General features: G+C 48.4%; 1 protein-coding gene and 1 pseudogene across 1 annotated transcript in view; both read right to left on the bottom strand.

The window, feature by feature from the left end:
• Nucleotides 1–755: 755 nt before the first annotated feature.
• LOC146174643 (tear acid lipase-like protein) overlaps nucleotides 756–17,100 on the bottom strand; it is a 44,818-nt gene continuing 28,473 nt past the window's right edge. The window contains exons 8-10 of the mRNA XM_084585422.1: nucleotides 12,613–12,684; nucleotides 4,861–4,929; nucleotides 756–1,497 (exon numbers count right to left, since the gene is read on the bottom strand). Of these exons, the coding sequence (XP_084441548.1) occupies nucleotides 1,249–1,497; nucleotides 4,861–4,929; nucleotides 12,613–12,684 (390 nt within the window). The 3' untranslated portion in view covers nucleotides 756–1,248. The remainder of the gene's footprint in view (nucleotides 1,498–4,860; nucleotides 4,930–12,612; nucleotides 12,685–17,100) is intronic.
• On the bottom strand, nucleotides 9,647–10,946 carry LOC146174644 (uncharacterized; annotated as a pseudogene).

The following is a 17,100-nucleotide window of genomic DNA, read 5'->3' as shown; positions in this document are numbered from 1 at the left end:
ATTCTAGATCTGAGATTATATAAAACACATTGAAAATATCCCGCTATACATTGCAGACGTATTACCTATTGCTAAGATGTTTCAGGTAGCGAAAGTCAATTCACAACTTTAAGAATGAAAACGAAGCAAAATGGATAAGATTATTGCAAAACAATAGAAGTAAAAATGTTTATGGTAAACAATTTTCTTAGAACAAAATATTTACAAAAGTGGTGCACCTAAATAGCATAATAATCCAACACAGTACCTAGTTAATTTGCGTTGTAAGCACGTTGGCTTCCCTTCACATTGTTTATTTAAAATATTGCTTGTTTCTCGTGAGGTGCAGATTTCGTGCGTTCACAGGTGCGCCGTGTCAGGACAGTGGCACCTCATGATCTCAGATGCCGAGATTAGCCTTGTTAAATCAATTATTATTATACACACAAAAAGCTCCGATCCAAATAAGTTTAAATATATGCAATTGCGTTGCGCAGTCAACATCTCCAATGTAGCAGCACCAAAATACAACGTTTACGCACTCAAATATTTCTCCTCATTTTCCAACTTGCTGTGACGCTAACCTAGGTGCGCTACTTACCGGCTTCCTGAAGAATTGATTCTACATTATGCCACAAAGAAAGCTCATCAGTCTATGCACATTTCTAAGTATGCGTATTTGGTGTCAATCTCATCACTCGAATAGTCATGACGAAACGTTTAAAGCTGCACCAACATCAATGAAGTTCACATCAGTCTATTCTGAGGAGAGCTCGATCAATCCGTAACCCGACATTAATAAAAATTGTTTCGTTCTCTGGATTCCGCACGTATTTAGCAGCTGTTGGGGCTTTCCCCAGCTCTAACGCCAACCATTACCCTAGCTCTAACGTGCTAAGCTAGCGTCCCTGACTGCAAACCACGGCCATTTTTATATATTATAATTTTTTGTGCACCCATCAACGCTACGGGGCAATTAACACTTCTAGCAAGAGGCAGACTCTTAGAATGCTCAAAGGTGAAGCTGTACTGACAGAATTCGCATCCTTAGTAAAACCTTAATCTCGAGAACATGTCCCCGTTGTAAATCAGCTACCGTATGTGCCGTCACCAGCCAACGCATTTTGTCATTGAGTGATGGAAAACCCCATGCTTATGTGATGGTAAGCAGAACTGGAGACATGTATTATTAATTTCTTGCTTAATGAGAGTAATAATAAAAACTAACAACGGGACACCGAGAGCAACAAACGTCTCTCCCAGCGTCACCTATTTGCCATAGCGGCTGTCGAGGGTGTCAATCATCAGCTTGTGAAGGAAACCTGTGGCGTGGTAACTGATGATGAAATCAGCATGACGGAAGTCTGTCGGAGGGACAATGTGGTTGAAGAGAATCCTAGGGCCCAAGCGTTCTACGAGGTGGGACACGTCGGCTTTGTCGGCGACAGTGTCACCTTCGGACGAAAAGAGCGCCACGGGAAGAGCGATGCGTTCCAGAGGGTAAACAGGAGGCTTCACCTGGTGAGAAAGAGTAATATACGCAAAGAAATCATTAACATTCTAGTTTTTAGTGATTTTAATGCATGTAGGTTAATAAATATAGAATTACCACCACCGTCATCTTCATCAGACGGATTATACCTACTGTAGAGCGAATTCCTCTCCTATACTACTCCTACTAACCCGGTCCTATGCTAGCCATCCCCTTGACACCTGCAAACGTCTTAATCTCGTCCGCTCATCTACTTTCTACCGCTTCTCCAATGCTTTCCTTCACTTGCAATTCAATTTATTACCCTTAGCGATAATTAGTTGCTCTTTCTTCGCACAACATGCTCAGTCTTGAGTTTCACTAGAATGTCATTAACTGGACTGATTTTTCTGACCTAATTTTCACGTTTCCCATCTCTTAACGTTACACCTACCATTTTGTGTTCATAGTTCTGTACATTGTCCTGAGCTTAAGTAAAAGCCTTTTCGTTAGCGTCCACGTCTCAGCCCCATACGTGAGTACAGGTAGGATGCAACTGTTATTTACCTTTAAGGAGAATGCTTGAGTTAAAAATAAATTAATAAACATTGTCTCCAACGGGAATCGAACCTGCATCCCTTGGATCCCCAGCCGAGCGCTTTGCCACTGCGTGAGGATGATAGCGGGATTCCGCGAGTGACAGATACTGCGCCTTTCCTTTCCTGTAAACGAATTATAGAACGCCCGAGATGCACCTGGCCACGGTGGCAACGTCTCCGCACCGAGCGACAGAGCATTCATGCTGATTTCATGCCCAAAGGGCATGAAATCAGCATGAATGCTCGTGTGGTTTTCCGAGTGACAATTGTCGTGTGGTTTTCCGAGTGACAATTGTGATTGTGAAAGAGAGCAATGTACTTGTGTACATGAGCAAGATGATCTTGTGATGGTGGCATAAACATGATGTGCCCTTAATCACAGAATTTCACAGTTCACCCATTCGTTTTAGTATTTGGTGCTGAATTTGCGAATCTGAGAACAACCTAGCAATGAAGACAGAAAGTGTAAAGTAAATACAGCTGCCCCCCTGCCCTATATATGTGCCAATATGTGTTTCTACAATTTCTTCTAGGATACGTCCGGTACTGCATACTTCTACGGACCAGACGAAGCCCAGTCCTCTTGTTGAAACGTTCGCTCGACTTGAAAGCTAAGGCTCCCCCTCAACCCTTTTTCAGTAGTCTTTCATACGACTTCTCGGTGACATATAAAACAGTGACATCTAGAAAAAAACTTGATTTAGCTGTTCGTACTGTCGGTCGTAGTGGTAGGCCTCTGCGTGTCACTATCTGCCCTAGCCAAACTGCCGTTTTACGCCTGAAACCGCACGGTGTAGCAAAACAGAGGAGCTGCGCCTTCGTGGGCTCGTTAGTCTACGCCAGCATGAAGAGTGTGCGAGGGGTCATACACTATTCCTCAGAAGTTGCGCCGTTCTAGGAGGTTTAGGACTGTTATATTTGGCTTGCGCCTGGGTATCGCACCGCTGCCACCAGTTGTTACGCGCTGGTCACGGCCTCATAGGTAGCGTTGGCCTGCGGCTCCTTGGCTCGGCGGACGGCATCAACGGTCCCAGCAAAGTCGAGGCGTCGAATAACAACACCAACGTATAATTCAACATCACGTAGGAACGGGCAGAGAAGCTGGCCCGGAGAGAAAACTGACACTCTCACAAAACTGGTGTCTGGCGTCGCCTCTACGACGTCTCCCAAGTAGTCTCTCTACGAAGTGTCTCCCAGCGGAATCTGCCGCTGCTTTTTATACGCTCGTCAGTTCACAGGGCAAGGGAGATAATTCATGTCCGAACAAGCTGTGATGACTCAGTCGCGGTGTCGCGACAAGAGTCTCCTCCACCTCCTGCTGACGGGCGAGCGCGACACTCTCTCCCTTGAGCGCCGGGCTTGGCCAGCGTTTGCACATATACGCGCAAACACACACACATTCGACGCGTGTGACCGACACGCTGGGACACGTTCGCGGGAGGAAGCATGGGCGGCCGATTGCACAGCGCTGAAATGGCCGAAATGCTAGCTGCTTTGCCTGATGCTGCGCTGTGGCCACGTCGGTTGTCGCACAAGTCGATGACGAATCGTAGCAGGACTCAAGAATGTTTTTGCGTCAGTTTACAGGTACGACCAATATTAAAACATGCACTGGAATGTTCCTTAAACCTACAAAAATACTGTATGCTTACTAGAATAAAGCCAATTCGGGTTCAGATATAATATTTTTCTTCTTATAGAAGAACACGTTCTGCGGACCTTACTGTGTTACAGCAACAATGATTGTCACCCAAAGTTTGGCACATGTTCATGCGAGCTTAATTTGCATGTTATATACAGGATGTTTTATTGAACACTTTCAAAAAGTTGATCAAAAATTTGAGTTCTAAATAGAAACAAATTGCAGGAACAAACTGCCACCCTTGGCGGACACCATTTACCACAATATTTTCTAATTGCACAGGTAACTTGCTGAAACAAAGTAAAAAGCAATTAACATTTTAATTAACGCAGTTAGCGGTTAGAGCCAAGGAGCCTTTCAAGGCCGTGGACAAGACGATGCCATAACAGTTTTTCAAACGACGATAAATGTACAACCTTGAAAAGGGAGGAATTGGGTTATTTTTTTTTCCTGCTAGAAACTGAACCTGAGCTCACAAGACGAAAAGGAAACTTGGTGCATGTACGGTGTCCGGTCATTACGTGTTGCGATGCTGCGATGTCGCGTTAGAACTGTAAGCGGCATCGCGCCAAGGCATGTATACTTCATTTTGCCTTGAAACTTTGTACAACAGAAAGGAAAGTGATTGAAAATGGTGTAGCTCTAATTTTTTAGTGCTACAGAGCAATACGAAAAGCATGACACGACACTGTACAGTAGGAAGTTCGAATTCAGTGCCGTAATCACTGCAATGCACAATCAGCGCACTTCGCGTAGGTCTTTTTACTGAGGGCACTGCGCGTCTCTTGTTCTGTTTCCGATTTCGCGCTGAAATGGCTCTGATTTCCTTGCTCTGCAGAATAATATAAAATGGGTTTTCTTGTTTCAAACCCTCATCGCATCGTCTCCACACGGCATCAAACTTCTCTCTGCACTAACAACGCAACTGCGACAATGAAAATATAATTAGTGACTTTAAGGTAATTAATGGCATTTGTAATGTTTGTAAACTATAGATTTTCCGTAAACTGTGTCCTCCGCGCCTGATACGTTTTCCCTCCACGTAGACTTTGCTATTTTGAACCCATTGTTTGAAGAATTTTTGAAATGGTTCACTAAAACATCTGGTATATGAAACACGCGCTAAGTGAATGCGGCAACACCAGTCCTTATCAGAGAAGCCCGCTCACCTGTCCGTACTGCTTTATATTTTCCAAGATTCGGTAGTCATACATCTGCAAGTTCTTTTTCCTGTAAACCTGTAAATGTAATGAGTGGCAATTAGCTGAAGTGTACATAACAATTAGTAGTACTTTTTTCTGAACGGCATTTCTTTACTTTCAATCGACATTCACTACTGCGATTGTGATGCTCTGAAATCAGGATGTTCGCCAAACTTGGAAAAAAAAAACAATGTGATAAAGTGACACGTTTACACTCAAGGTAATAGAGACTGCGAGCATGCGTTGGTTTAAACATCAGTGTGTGGGTAAGCCTTCATTTCTCTGACAAATGTGCTGTAGCCTTTCTAAGTGGAAATTTTAGATTTTAACAACACTATTTAGATGGTCTGTTTTTCACACAAAAGTTTTAGCTTCTTCACCCTCCATTGCTGTTTTTCATGTTTCGCCCTGTTAATTGTTGGCTTCTTTCTGGCCCATCACATTTTGAAGCGAAAAGCTTCACTAGGCTAGTCAACTCCGTGTCTCGCGTGTGCTCCGTCGTTAGAAAAAGCCACAGCTGCGCATGCGCAAACCACGTGACGTCACAGGAGGAGAAGAAGAAGAAGAATGATGCACTGCGCTACGTTTTCAAGCCGTCGGCGTGGCACCATGCATGACACCGTATGCCGAGAAAGAGAAGAAGCAGAATGACAGGAGTCGAGGCGTCGGGTGCTGCTGCTCAGGCCGAAGCCACTGCTGCACGGCGGAATGAAAGCAAGAGGAGGCGGCGGACCGAGGAAAGTGAAGGTGGTGGTGAAAACTTTATTTCCGTAAAGAGAGAGAGAGAGAGAGAAAAAGAAATACATTTGTTAAATGATCCATGGGCTTTTTGCCGTTGGTTTCGTGATGTGACCGTCAGACCGTGTCTTTCGGCGACTTCCAAAGCCCAGCTCACCGCCCGCAGTTGTACCACAGGTTCGGAGCTGGTCACCGCAGACTCCCATTGTAGTGGGTTAGATAATAGCCATTCGACTTTGGGTTGGAGCTCAGGGCACATGTGTAGGATATGAGCTAGGTCGGCCTTTTTGGCATCGCAAAGCGTGCATTCGGGGGTGTACAGCCCTGGGTGGACCAGTGATAGTTTGAAAGGGTTAGGGAAGGTATCCGATTGGAGCTGCCTCCACGTCACTTGCTGGATTTTACTGAGGGATGTATCCGGGGCTGGGTATTCTAGTCTGCTATTCCTGTAATACATGGTGATTTCTTGGTATGTTATCATGCGTTCCTTCCCCTCTCGCAGGCACGATTGGTCCACTGCCCGGTTGACGAATCCTCGAGCTATGTTGTGGGCCGTTTCGTTCCCCGGATGGGAGGAGTGCGCAGGGACCCAGATAATTTTAATCTGGCGAGGAGAGAAATGTGATTTTTTTTTAGGATTCTATATGCCGTTTCGTGAATTTTGCCTTTTCCAAAGTTACGCACGGCCGTTTTTGAGTCGCTGAAAATAATTCCACAGTCAGTATTGGTCATTGCAATTGCTATCGCGGATTCCTCCGCTTCTTCCGCTCGTCTGCCGAGGACGGTAGCGGCGGAGAGGTGTTTAAATTTGTGGTCTACGATGGCGACCGCGAAGGCGTCCCGCTCTTCGTGTTCGGCGGCATCTACGTAGACTGCCTCCTCGCAGTTCCCATAAAGCTTGTGAAGAGATTTGGCTCTGGCCTGTCTTCTCTCCTTGTGGTACTCCGGGTGCATACTTTTTGGGATCGGGTGCGTTACGAGGTGCTTGAATATATCGCGGGGTACGGATCTTTCGTTCGTATTAGTTGTTTCGAAACATATTTTTAGTTCCCGGAGAATGTGTCTCCCTGTAGGTGTGTGGACAACCTGTCGTATTGGCCGATCCTGTGCGCTTCGATTAGCTCTTCGAGTGTGTTATGGATGCCCATTTTCAAGAGTTTCGTGGTTGGTGTGAATCTCGGCAGATGTAGGGCTGCCTTGTACGTTTGTCTTATTAAGCAGTTGATCTTTTCCTTTTCTACTTTAGAAAGGTTTAGGTACGGAAGGGAGTAGATGAAGCGGCTTAGCACGAAGGCCTGAACCAGTCGTCTGAGGCCCGCCTCTTTCATTCCCGCATGCTTGTTGGCGATGCGTCGAATAAGACGGTTCGTCTGGTTTACGCATGCCGTGAGTTTGTTGATTGTCGCTGTGTTTTTTCCATTGCTTTGAAGGTGCATGCCTAATAATCGAATCGTTTGGACTTCGGGGACTAAGGCGTTGTTTACGTAGATCTCTATGGGGATAGGAGTTGTTCTGGCCGATCCTCTCGGTTTGTAACGCGTGATCAAGAGCTCCGACTTTGTCGAAGAGCAGGACAGGCCTATCGCCTCCGCCCGCTCCGAGACAATGTCAGCTCCCGCTTGCAGCGTCTGCTCTATGTCGCCGTCACTCCCTCTAGTCGTCCATAGCGTGATGTTGTCTGCGTAAAGGGAGTGCGAAAGGTTCGGAACTCGCTCTAGGATTCGAGTCATTGGTATGAGTGTGATATTAAAGAGCAGGGGTGAGAGCACCGATCCTTGCGGGGTGCCTTTGCTGCCCAGTTTGAAGGTGTCCGATTTGAGCGGCCCGAAACGTATCTCCGCCGTCCTACTGGATAGGAAGGCTTTGATATAGTTGTGGGTTCGCTCGCCTACGTCCAGGTCTGAAAGTGCGGCCGTTATGGCCTCGTGTTCGACATTGTCGAAGGCCTTAGTTAAGTCGAGGGCTAAGATTGCTCTTGTCCCTTTGTTATACCCTTGACTTACCACGTCCTCTGACAGCCGGAGCATAATGTCCTGCGTGGAGAGATGTGGTCTGAAGCCTACCATGGTGTTGGGGAAGAGTTCGTGTTTGTCCATATGTGTTTGTATTCGGTTTAGGATGACGTGTTCTAGGAGTTTGCCTAGGCACGATGTGAGGGATATGGGCCTCAGGTTTTGAATTTCCAGGCTTTTACCCGGTTTTGGGATGAAAGTAACTTTCGCGTGCCTCCAGGAGGCCGGAAGTTCCCCTTTTTCCCAGCAGTTGTTGAAACGTTTGGTGATTTTTTCGATCGAGGTGTTGTCGAGATTCCTAATTAGCTTATTGGTTACCCCGTCAGCTCCCGGTGCTGAGGAAGTGCGCAGCTGGAGCAGCGCCGTCCTTACCTCCGCTACGGTGATCTCCTCGTCCATTTCTGGATTTGGAGACCCGTCGTATTTCGGGAGTTTTTTTGGCACGGACGTGACTAGGTACTTGTCTCTGAGCGATTCGAGGAGTTTGTCGTCCTCGAGCGGGTGTGCGTGTATGATTCGGCTAATGTTTTTGTTGTGCGTCGATTTGCAGTTCTCCGGGTCTAGGAGGTGTCTAAGAAGGTGCCACGTGTCTTTGAGTCCGAGCTTGCCGCTCATTTGGTCACACGTTTGGCCCCATTGTTGTTTAAGCATTTCTTGCGCATGTGATTCCATGTCTTTGACGAGGCGCGCAATTTTAAGTTTTAAATGGCTATTATTCTTTTTTTTTCATCCACTGCTTCTGGAGGCTTTCGTGCGCCTGCCACATGTGTAGTAGTCTGCTGTCCACAGATTGCGTTTCCGCCGGGACCGGTACTGCCTCGGTCGCAGTTTCGACGTCTTTTTCTAGCTGTTTTAACCAATCTTCGAGGTTCTCTATTTTACCCGCTTCGTTTTGCGTTCGAACGAGTCGGAATTTATCTCAGTCTGTGATTTTGATTTCTTTCCTTCCCTTTTTCTTGAGCGACGTTGCCGGGATTGTAGTTTCGATAATGTAATGGTCACTGCCTAGGCTACACACGGTGTTTTTCCACTGCCCGTTTCCCACGTTCTTGCAGAGCGTAAGGTCCGGGCTAGTGTCAGCTTGCACGCTGTTGCCTATTCGTGTAGGTTGTAGTGTGTCGTTTAGCAGTGTTAGACCTTCGTCTTGGATGTGGTTCCAGATTGCTGTGCCTTTCTTGTTGTTAATTTTGTACCCCCCGGCCATGTGTCTGGCGTTGAAGTCACCCACAATAATCAGTGGTCTGCGTCCACTAATTTTGAGAGCTTTGCCTATGGCTTCCGTTACCGGGGGGTGTTGCGGTTTCGGTGCACTATATACGTTTAGAATAAAGAGGCTCGCGTTTGCTCTTTTTGTCGGTATCCTGCGTCCGTCGTATTAATTTCGTGCTCAACGGCCGTTACGTTTCTATGGACCAAAATGGCTGCGCGCGAGTTTTCATAGGTTTTATAATTTCTGAGCTTCACTTTGGTATTGGTTTCCTGAACTGCGATGACGTGCGGGATTTCCGAGACGCTCATATTCTGGATGTGGAGCTGCAGGTTCTCCCGCTTTTGGCGGAAACCCCTGCAGTTCCACTGCCATACTCTGATTTCCTTAAGGTTTCCCGATATATTGGAGCTGTGCCTGAGAGGTAAAAGGGTTGGGTTCTGAAGTTGTTGAGGCAGCAAGAATTTCCGCATGGTTCTTGAGTTGGGTTTGCATAGCAGCCACTGTAGCCTCCGTTTGGCTGAGTCGTGCTTCAAGGGAGTCCATGCGGCTGTTTAGCTGGGTGGAAAGCCCGCCTATCTGGCCTTTTATATCGGCTCTGTTTTTCTCAGCGGTTTTTGTAATCTTCTCTTCCAAGCTAGCGTTAGAGCTTTGTATGAGTTGAATTATGTCTTTTAGGGTGGGGTTCTCCGACTCAGTTGTCGTTTCCATGGTTCGCTTTTTAGCCGGGGGGCTGTTACGCTGTGGCGAAGTGGCTCGCGAAGAGCTCGCGGATGCGGGTACCCAATTGTTTAGGTTAGCCCGTGGGGCATATTCTATGGGAGGGCTCGGAGTCTCCTTTTTTGGGGGGAGGGGTGGATACTTCTTTTTCTTTCTCGTTTGAAATCATCGTCCTAAGTTCACTGATCGCCTCGTTTTGCCGGTGAATTATTGCCCTGAGCTCCGCCATTCCCCCTCTATCTTGGGAGTTGTGCTGCGGTTTCCGGCTCACCTGTTTAGGAGGGCGCTCTTTGCTCTCGGCTCTCGGTAGGGGCGGGAATGAGTCGGATCGGCCTCGGCTCTTCCGGTTTCTCTCGTTGTTGGACTTTGATCTGTTCCGGGGCTCGTGTTTGCCCTGGCTGTGTTGAAGTGGTTGTTCGTGCAGCCGCGCGTCGTTGAAATCGGTAGCTGTTTTTTTTCCTCGCGGGGGGTTCCCGGGTCTCTCAAAACGCACCTTGCATTTCTTCGTTCTAGTGAAGTGATCTCCGCTGCATAGAATGCATATCGGTGTGCAATCTGGTTCTTTTTTTTGCCGGGTGATCCTTACCGCAGCGGTTGCATAAGTTCATCCTTTCTCTTGGACAAACGTCAGCCCTGTGGCCAGCTCGTCGACAATTAAAACAGGCTTCCACTTTGGCTCTGAAAGGGTAGCACGGGTAGAGCCCTCCGTAGAATCGAATTTGCCTGGGCGCTCTTTTGGTCCCTGTGAAGGTAATTAGCAGTGCCGATGTCTTGCCCAGCCGCCTGGCGTCGGCAATCTGGCAGTCCCTGTTCAGGTCTGTGATGTCCTTGAGGATTTCCTCGTGGGTTTGGTCGTCCAATGCGTTGTAGACGATCCCCTTGACGGCTTCGTCCGGGGCCGACACGTAAGCGCTGACTTGGTACATTTGGTCTTGTATTTCGAAGTTCTGAAGGTTCACATATTTGCTGGCTCTCTCTCGCAACGGGGAGCTCACGGTGAATGAATTGGTCGTTGGATTTATGCGTACTTGGTCTTGCTTTTTGGCAGCGGCGAAATCTACTTCGGAGCCCAGGCAGACCTTCTGCAGAAGGTTGTTGGCGGTTTGGGAGCGGAGGTCAAGTCCTCCTTTGGGTCTGAAAACCACTTTATAGTCCTCTGCCGGGAGGCGTGGAAGCGGTTTCCTCTTCGATATTGGTCGACGCTTCGGGGAAGAAGTCTCCAGCTTGACGGTCTTGCCGGGGCCGTCCTTGGGTGTTATATCAGCGTTTGTTTTCTTCGGGTGCACCCGGTCGTGGGCCTTGAAGGCGTGGGTCCATAAATCGGGGTTGTCATATTCTTCCGGAGGAATCTCCTCTCCTTGCACGGTGTATTGCATCTCGCTCGGCTAGACGTAGACCGGCGGTTGGTTCCCTAGTCGTGCTAGGCCTAAAATAGGCCTGGCTCGGCCATATGCGGGTAGAATGCTAAAGTACCCGAAAACAGGCTAAACTTGGCGGTTCCTCCCAGGAAAGGTGACGGGAGGGTACTAGGCACCCTTACTGATCTCGGTAAGATGTTTCCGGGTCCTTTAGGTCCGTATTTTCGCCCAGTGCTGCGCAAATCTCCGGATCCCATGCGAAACACGTCCGCACTGCTCGGTGGCAAGATGGCGACCCCCGAGGAAAGTGAAGAAAAGCACGCCGAGTGGTTAGAAATGAGACGTATGAGACGCAGCAAGACGGGCGTGTTTTACTGCTGAAAGAACACTGGATGTGACGATGAAGTTAACCGTTTACGAAAAGTAGACCTTGAGATTCGGGTGAGTGACCTTGGCAATGCTACTCCTGAGTTTCAACCTCACTTCCCAGACAATCCATTTGAAAGTGTGTGCACTGGGGCAACTACGCCAAGGAACAACAAGCAACGTCATGGCATCGCCGAACCTTTTTGCTTCTGATATCCATGCTTAACCAAGCTAAGACACCACTAATTTCTTTCGTCATGCTTGGCGTCATGGTTTTGGGGACATTAACCTTGCAGTTTTTAGCCTTGTTTACTTGCTTTTGTTTTACCTTCTCTTCTTATACGTTTGGTTTGGTAGTCGTTTGCTGTACCGAAGAATGCGGCTGAATCCAATCCCAGCTGCACGGCCGCTTTTCGATGGAGGCGAATATTAAGTCACAGGCGCCTTGTTTGTAGTCTGGGCGACATCAGCGCACATTAAAGAACTCCAGACTTTCGACATTTCCGGAGCCTTCCACTATGGCGTCTCTCATAGTCTAAGTCGCTTTGGGGTGTTAAATCCCATTAACCAGACCACATGTTTGGCTTTCTGCTAAATGTTACCTGAGTGTTTTTGGGCATCTGAAGTTATCAGTGGTTTTAGGCATCTGAGTTTGCGCTAGATGAGATGAGCTCAAAGATGTAGAGTACACAGAAAGGCGCGCACAAAAAGGCAAAAGGAGGAACAGGCGGCTCATGTTTATATCGAAGCGTCCGTGCATAGTTGTCGGGCAGGGGGGTTAAGCACATCAAGAAGATCAGCCTGGATGCTTCCTAGCAGGCGAGGTTTTCCACATCATTTGACAACAGTCAGAGCGACGAAGTAGGAAATGTAACCTCGGTAATGTTTCGTGGCTGGTCCACTACATGGACAGGGTAGGCGATAGGATTTAACGCGATCTCGTGGATGGAGCATACTGGAACGCACCGGAGGAAATTACGGCATGGTCGCGCAGAACGGCGTCAGTGAGGTCATGTGAAGCATGTTATAGTGAGCAGATGTGCGAATTGTGTGGGAGCCGGCGACTCAAATAGGACATCAGGTGTCACAGGGTTGGCTGCCAGCTGATAATTCTGTGGACGGTCGAACATGGGGCTTCCACAGCCACCGGAGGAAGAGGCGGGAACGAGCGTCGGCAGCAGGGAGCAGGACATACACCAAAGTATCGGCGGTGTTGCTCACGTACTCCACTTCCTGCTTAGCAAGTGGAGCAATACATTCCAAGCACCGAACTCGCTGAATGCAATCGAGATTATGCTGCCGCATTTCCTATACTCACCTGGACGTAGTGAATCAGGTCTTGAATTGAAGTGCCGACTAAAACATGGGGCAGATACACTGGAATCCTGGTCTGAAAACAGGAATGAGAGCAACATTTGGGAACGATTCTCGCATCTTCATCGCACACAAGGGAAAAGTAGGTGTGCAACTAAGAACCTCCCCAACGAACCTTTATTACACGCCGGAGTGCTTCCTTATACGAGTTCAAATAGCCTCATGAAAGATTTAGGAACTGTAAAGGCACACCCTTTTCGCCTATTGGCACAGCTCATTTGAGCTCAAGTAAAACATTAGTTTACAAACTTATTTTTTCCGAACACGGGATAGATCAGTTTTCTAGCTCTCTGAAATATATTACATTTTCATTTTGCGAGCCCAAAGGTGCTCTTTTCATATTTTGGGGTGATGACGAGTGAAATTGTAATGTCGTCATTTTGTAAAGTATAGATTTGTAGATATTACGCCCTCCTGATAGAGCCTCCTTAACCATTCAAAAAAAGCTATTCACCTTTGATATCAATGAAAACGAAACAGATTTTTTTCTTCGTTCTTTACGCATGAGTGCCGATGTGAAGGTGAAAGCGCACTAAAGTTTTTTTTTTCGCAGTTTTACTTACAAGTGCATTTTTGAAGCTTTGTGCATCTTTTCTGTGAACATTGAGGCATAAGGAAAGAAATAAACGTGTGTTTTGGTGCCAAGCAGACGACTGCAAAGTGACGAAATGCCGTGCTATTGGAATTTTCTAACAGAACTAGTGATAAATAAGGCAGCTATTTTGGCAGGTTGGTATTGATTCATGTGGTAACACAGCGCGGGAAAACGGGACGCACGAGAAAAGATACAACACAGGTGCTGCGCTATAGGAATTCATTTAAAAAAAACGGTCTTTAAATGTTTTCCCTTACAGAAAACACCAAAAGTAAAACAAAAAATCCAATACTAGTTACACATGTCGGTGACACACACACCCTTGTCGTGCTGCATGTGAGAAGGACAGTATATTTTGTTTTTTTGTTTTTTAATAAATACTGCCAACTGCCTCTTGCCAGTCAAAGCAGGAGTGGTTACAATATCTTGAAACCGTGCCGAGTTGCATTGTACGGCAGGAAAACAGGGCACACGGTTGACATACAAAATTCACAGATGTCTTGATGGGAAAAATGGGAGATTTATTTATCGTTGAGAGCAATAGAAGGATCGCTGATGCACCCGCCATCGTGAATATCAAATGCCTCTATAAAATTGCTTTTTAGCTGGTCGTTATGCTTGGCAAGTGTAAGGCCGCTGTGAAAAGCGACTCGCGTGTTGAGTCCAGCTGGCGGTCGAACCCCCGCGCACGTTTCACCTTTTCTCTCCTCTATTCGGGCGCTAGCCGCGCCCCGCGGGGCGCGCAGGAGACTTTGTTTCGTTCCTTCGCCCCCCAAGCGTCGCGAAGAAGCGACGGCAGACGCACCGTTATTGGCCGGGAACAACAGCAGCACGTTTCTGCGAAACACTTTACGGCCGGCTCGCCCTCGCCACACATCGGTGCAGGTAGATGCCGCTAATAAAGCCGTTTGCACTGCGACGAGCGCTCACTAACTGCCTGGCAGAAGGCAACAACAGACGCGGGTCTTGACCTCTCCCCCCCCCCCCCCCCCCCGCATCGACGCATTGAATGCGAGCACGGGCGACGGTACACTTCTCCGGGACAGGCCCCCCTCCCCCTTTTTTTCGCAAACTCGCCGAGGAGGATAAGGAAAGACAGGCGCCGTGTGCGATGGTTTGGGGACAGGCGAGGGGAGAAAGTGTGTGTCGTGAATGTTGTATATTTATTTGATGTAACTAGGGACCTGGGTCCAAGATTATTCCCAACCCACTTGGGGTTGTGGCATGCTTTTCAATAAGTTGATTGGCTGCTCCATTTTTGGATCAGATCACCTAAGGTGACCGCCCTCGGGTCTTTGTTGATGTTTGTCATCAAAAAGCGGTCCTCGGACCAGGTTGAGCAGTCAAGATTAAGACTCCGTGCTTAGCACGTATCTACAGGCCCTAGGCCTTTACCCGAAACGCTAAGTATGAACGTAGGGGCTTGTGAGTGACTTCTCTTTGTGAGAGTCAATTTTCTTTCAAGTTGCAGTTGTCTGTGTGACTCTTGTTGCCGTAAATTACAGTTTGCCAATCTATACTATTTTTCTTGTGTAAAAATAATTCTCCTTTCGGCCATCAGGTGATCATCATCTCCTCTTTCTCCTCGGCAAGTTGTCTATATGTCGAATACTTCCTCAACCCGTAGAAGACAGCTATTCATTACTGTCGCAGTACGACAGGATTCGGCACCTTACCACAAAGCAGCAAGAAACAAGGCCTCGGGCAGCAGCAGTGGCAGCCAAAGGACGACTGTACAAGCTACCTGCCGAAGACGACCAGCCAAGGCGTGACTCAGGGCCTCGGTGCTTCTACCCGCAGCGACGTTGGTGACGGGTGAGTGGGACTTCTCGCGTCTGGTCGAGGTTGGCTTGGCTTGTGCTAAGAACAGGGAGGTAGGAGGCATTAAGGACGCCAGATATGCTTGCAAGGAAGGCTTTCGCATGTCCCCTGATGGAGGAAGAGCGTGTGGTGATTTGGCAACTTGAATTGGGTTTTGAGCGAGAAAAAATGGGAAATTCTGAGAGGAAGAGAGATTGATGAGAGCGGTGATACGTGAGCATGCTGGTGGTGGAAAGGCTAAAACTGTATCCGAAGCAAAGGAGCCGCGACAGTTAGACCTCCCCGCGGCAGAAAGCACTAGCGGAGTTGAGGACTGCCCCTTCCGGTATTCGACGAATACAGATAGCCTAGACGAGCGAAGCGTTGCTAGCTCTCTCAGGGCAGGGAGCGGCGAAAACTGTTAGTGCAGCCCCACAGGCGCAGCTAGAGGAGCTAGCGTTAGGGGCGAGACGAATTGCTCGAGCAGTGTCATGGCGCGTTTGGAAATTCGCGAAAAAACGAACGAGCAGTTAGCAGAATTGGACAGCGTCAATTAGATGTTGGCCCCGCGGAAGAAAGCACTAGTTCAGTTGAGGGCTGCTCCTCCCGGTATTCGACGAATGCCGAAAGCCATGATGAGCGAAGCGTTTCTAGCTCAGGGCAGGGAGCAGCGGAAACGGATAGTGCAGCCCCACAGGCGCAGCTAGAGGAGCCTGCGTTAGGGGGCGAGAAGAACTGCACGAGCAGTGTCGTGGCGCGGATAGAAATTCGCGAAGAAGCTGACAAGCCTTTGGCAGGATTAGCTATGGCTAAGTCTAGTAAGTCCGTTCGAAAAGACGTCGAAACGGAGCTAACCCAAATGAACGGGGACCAGCTGGCGTTACCATCTAAAGAAGACTTAGCATATTGCGCGGTGCGGGATAGCGAAGATCAACCACCTGAGCCCGACAGCAGCGGCGCGGATCCCGCGCACAGAAATTTCACTTCCGAAGTGCGAGTTGATCAGCCGACGGAAACGGAGTGTGCCCCATGTGAAGATCTACTCGCAACGGGTGTCGAAGCAGAGCTTACGGAGAGGGCGCCCGCTCCATTTGAGACGCAGGGCGTGGTAATAGATTGCGGTCAGTTTATTATTTTTGGTCAAGAGAGCGAAAGCAATAAGACACAGCACAGTAGTGGCGAGGAGTACGCTGGCAGGCCTCTCAAACTCTGCGCAGGCATGACAGCAATGAGCAGCTTCAGAAAGTCGAGGCCGCCGAAAAGAAGGCGCGACGACGTGCCAGTTTCGGCATGCAGTCTGCCATCGAGAAGCAGTGCGAAGATCTCTAGTGCTAGGGCCACGAGAGGCTGCAACAGTGTACCACAGGCGCTGAAAGCCACTACTGCACAGCAACGTGAGCGCCGAGGTGCCCATGAGATCTATAGTGTGCAGGCTTCGATTGATAGAAGCAGGCGCCTGCCCAACTCACTTCGTCAGCGCAGGAAACTGCATGGGCTAGCCTCGTCAGTAGAACCACTGTACAAATCTTGCGCAAAGAACAGCGACAAAGAAAGCCTAACTGTCCGATTTTGGATCTGGTTGTTTAACATAGCCAGGCTGGCCTCACCAGGCGTGAGGGTTCCTGCTCACCCAACGGGTGGCGTGCACGGAACTGTTTGGCGGCGCCAAACAGTGACGTAAAGACTGTCGCATGACGTGGCGGGAACTGTGCAGTGGCGTGAATGTTCCCGCCACCCGCCGCGTGATGTGAACGGTGACACGTGCTACAACCGTGCGCCGCGGATGAGTGCTTTTGTGCTGATACTCGGGCTATGGCGAACTCTGCGTAGCCTATAGACGTGCTCTTGTAGTGCGATTTTGGCGATTTTGTTTTTATGTCTTTACATGTGCCTTATGTGCGGCAAATTTTAGGGCACACTGCTGTGCGCTATGCAAGATTTTGCATACTGTCATGAAGAAACTTCATGTTTTCAGTGCCGTTGTTTTGTATTGGTTTTATTTCCCGACTTCGTGTGTACGGTTTCCGTCAGTAGGGA

This window comes from Amblyomma maculatum, chromosome 11 (assembly GCF_055883805.1).
Source record: "Amblyomma maculatum isolate TAMU_Amacu chromosome 11, ASM5588380v1, whole genome shotgun sequence".
Classification (NCBI taxonomy): Eukaryota; Metazoa; Arthropoda; class Arachnida; order Ixodida; family Ixodidae; genus Amblyomma; species Amblyomma maculatum.
The sequence above is the reverse complement of the archived record's forward strand: the minus strand, read 5'-3'. Positions and strand labels throughout refer to the sequence as shown.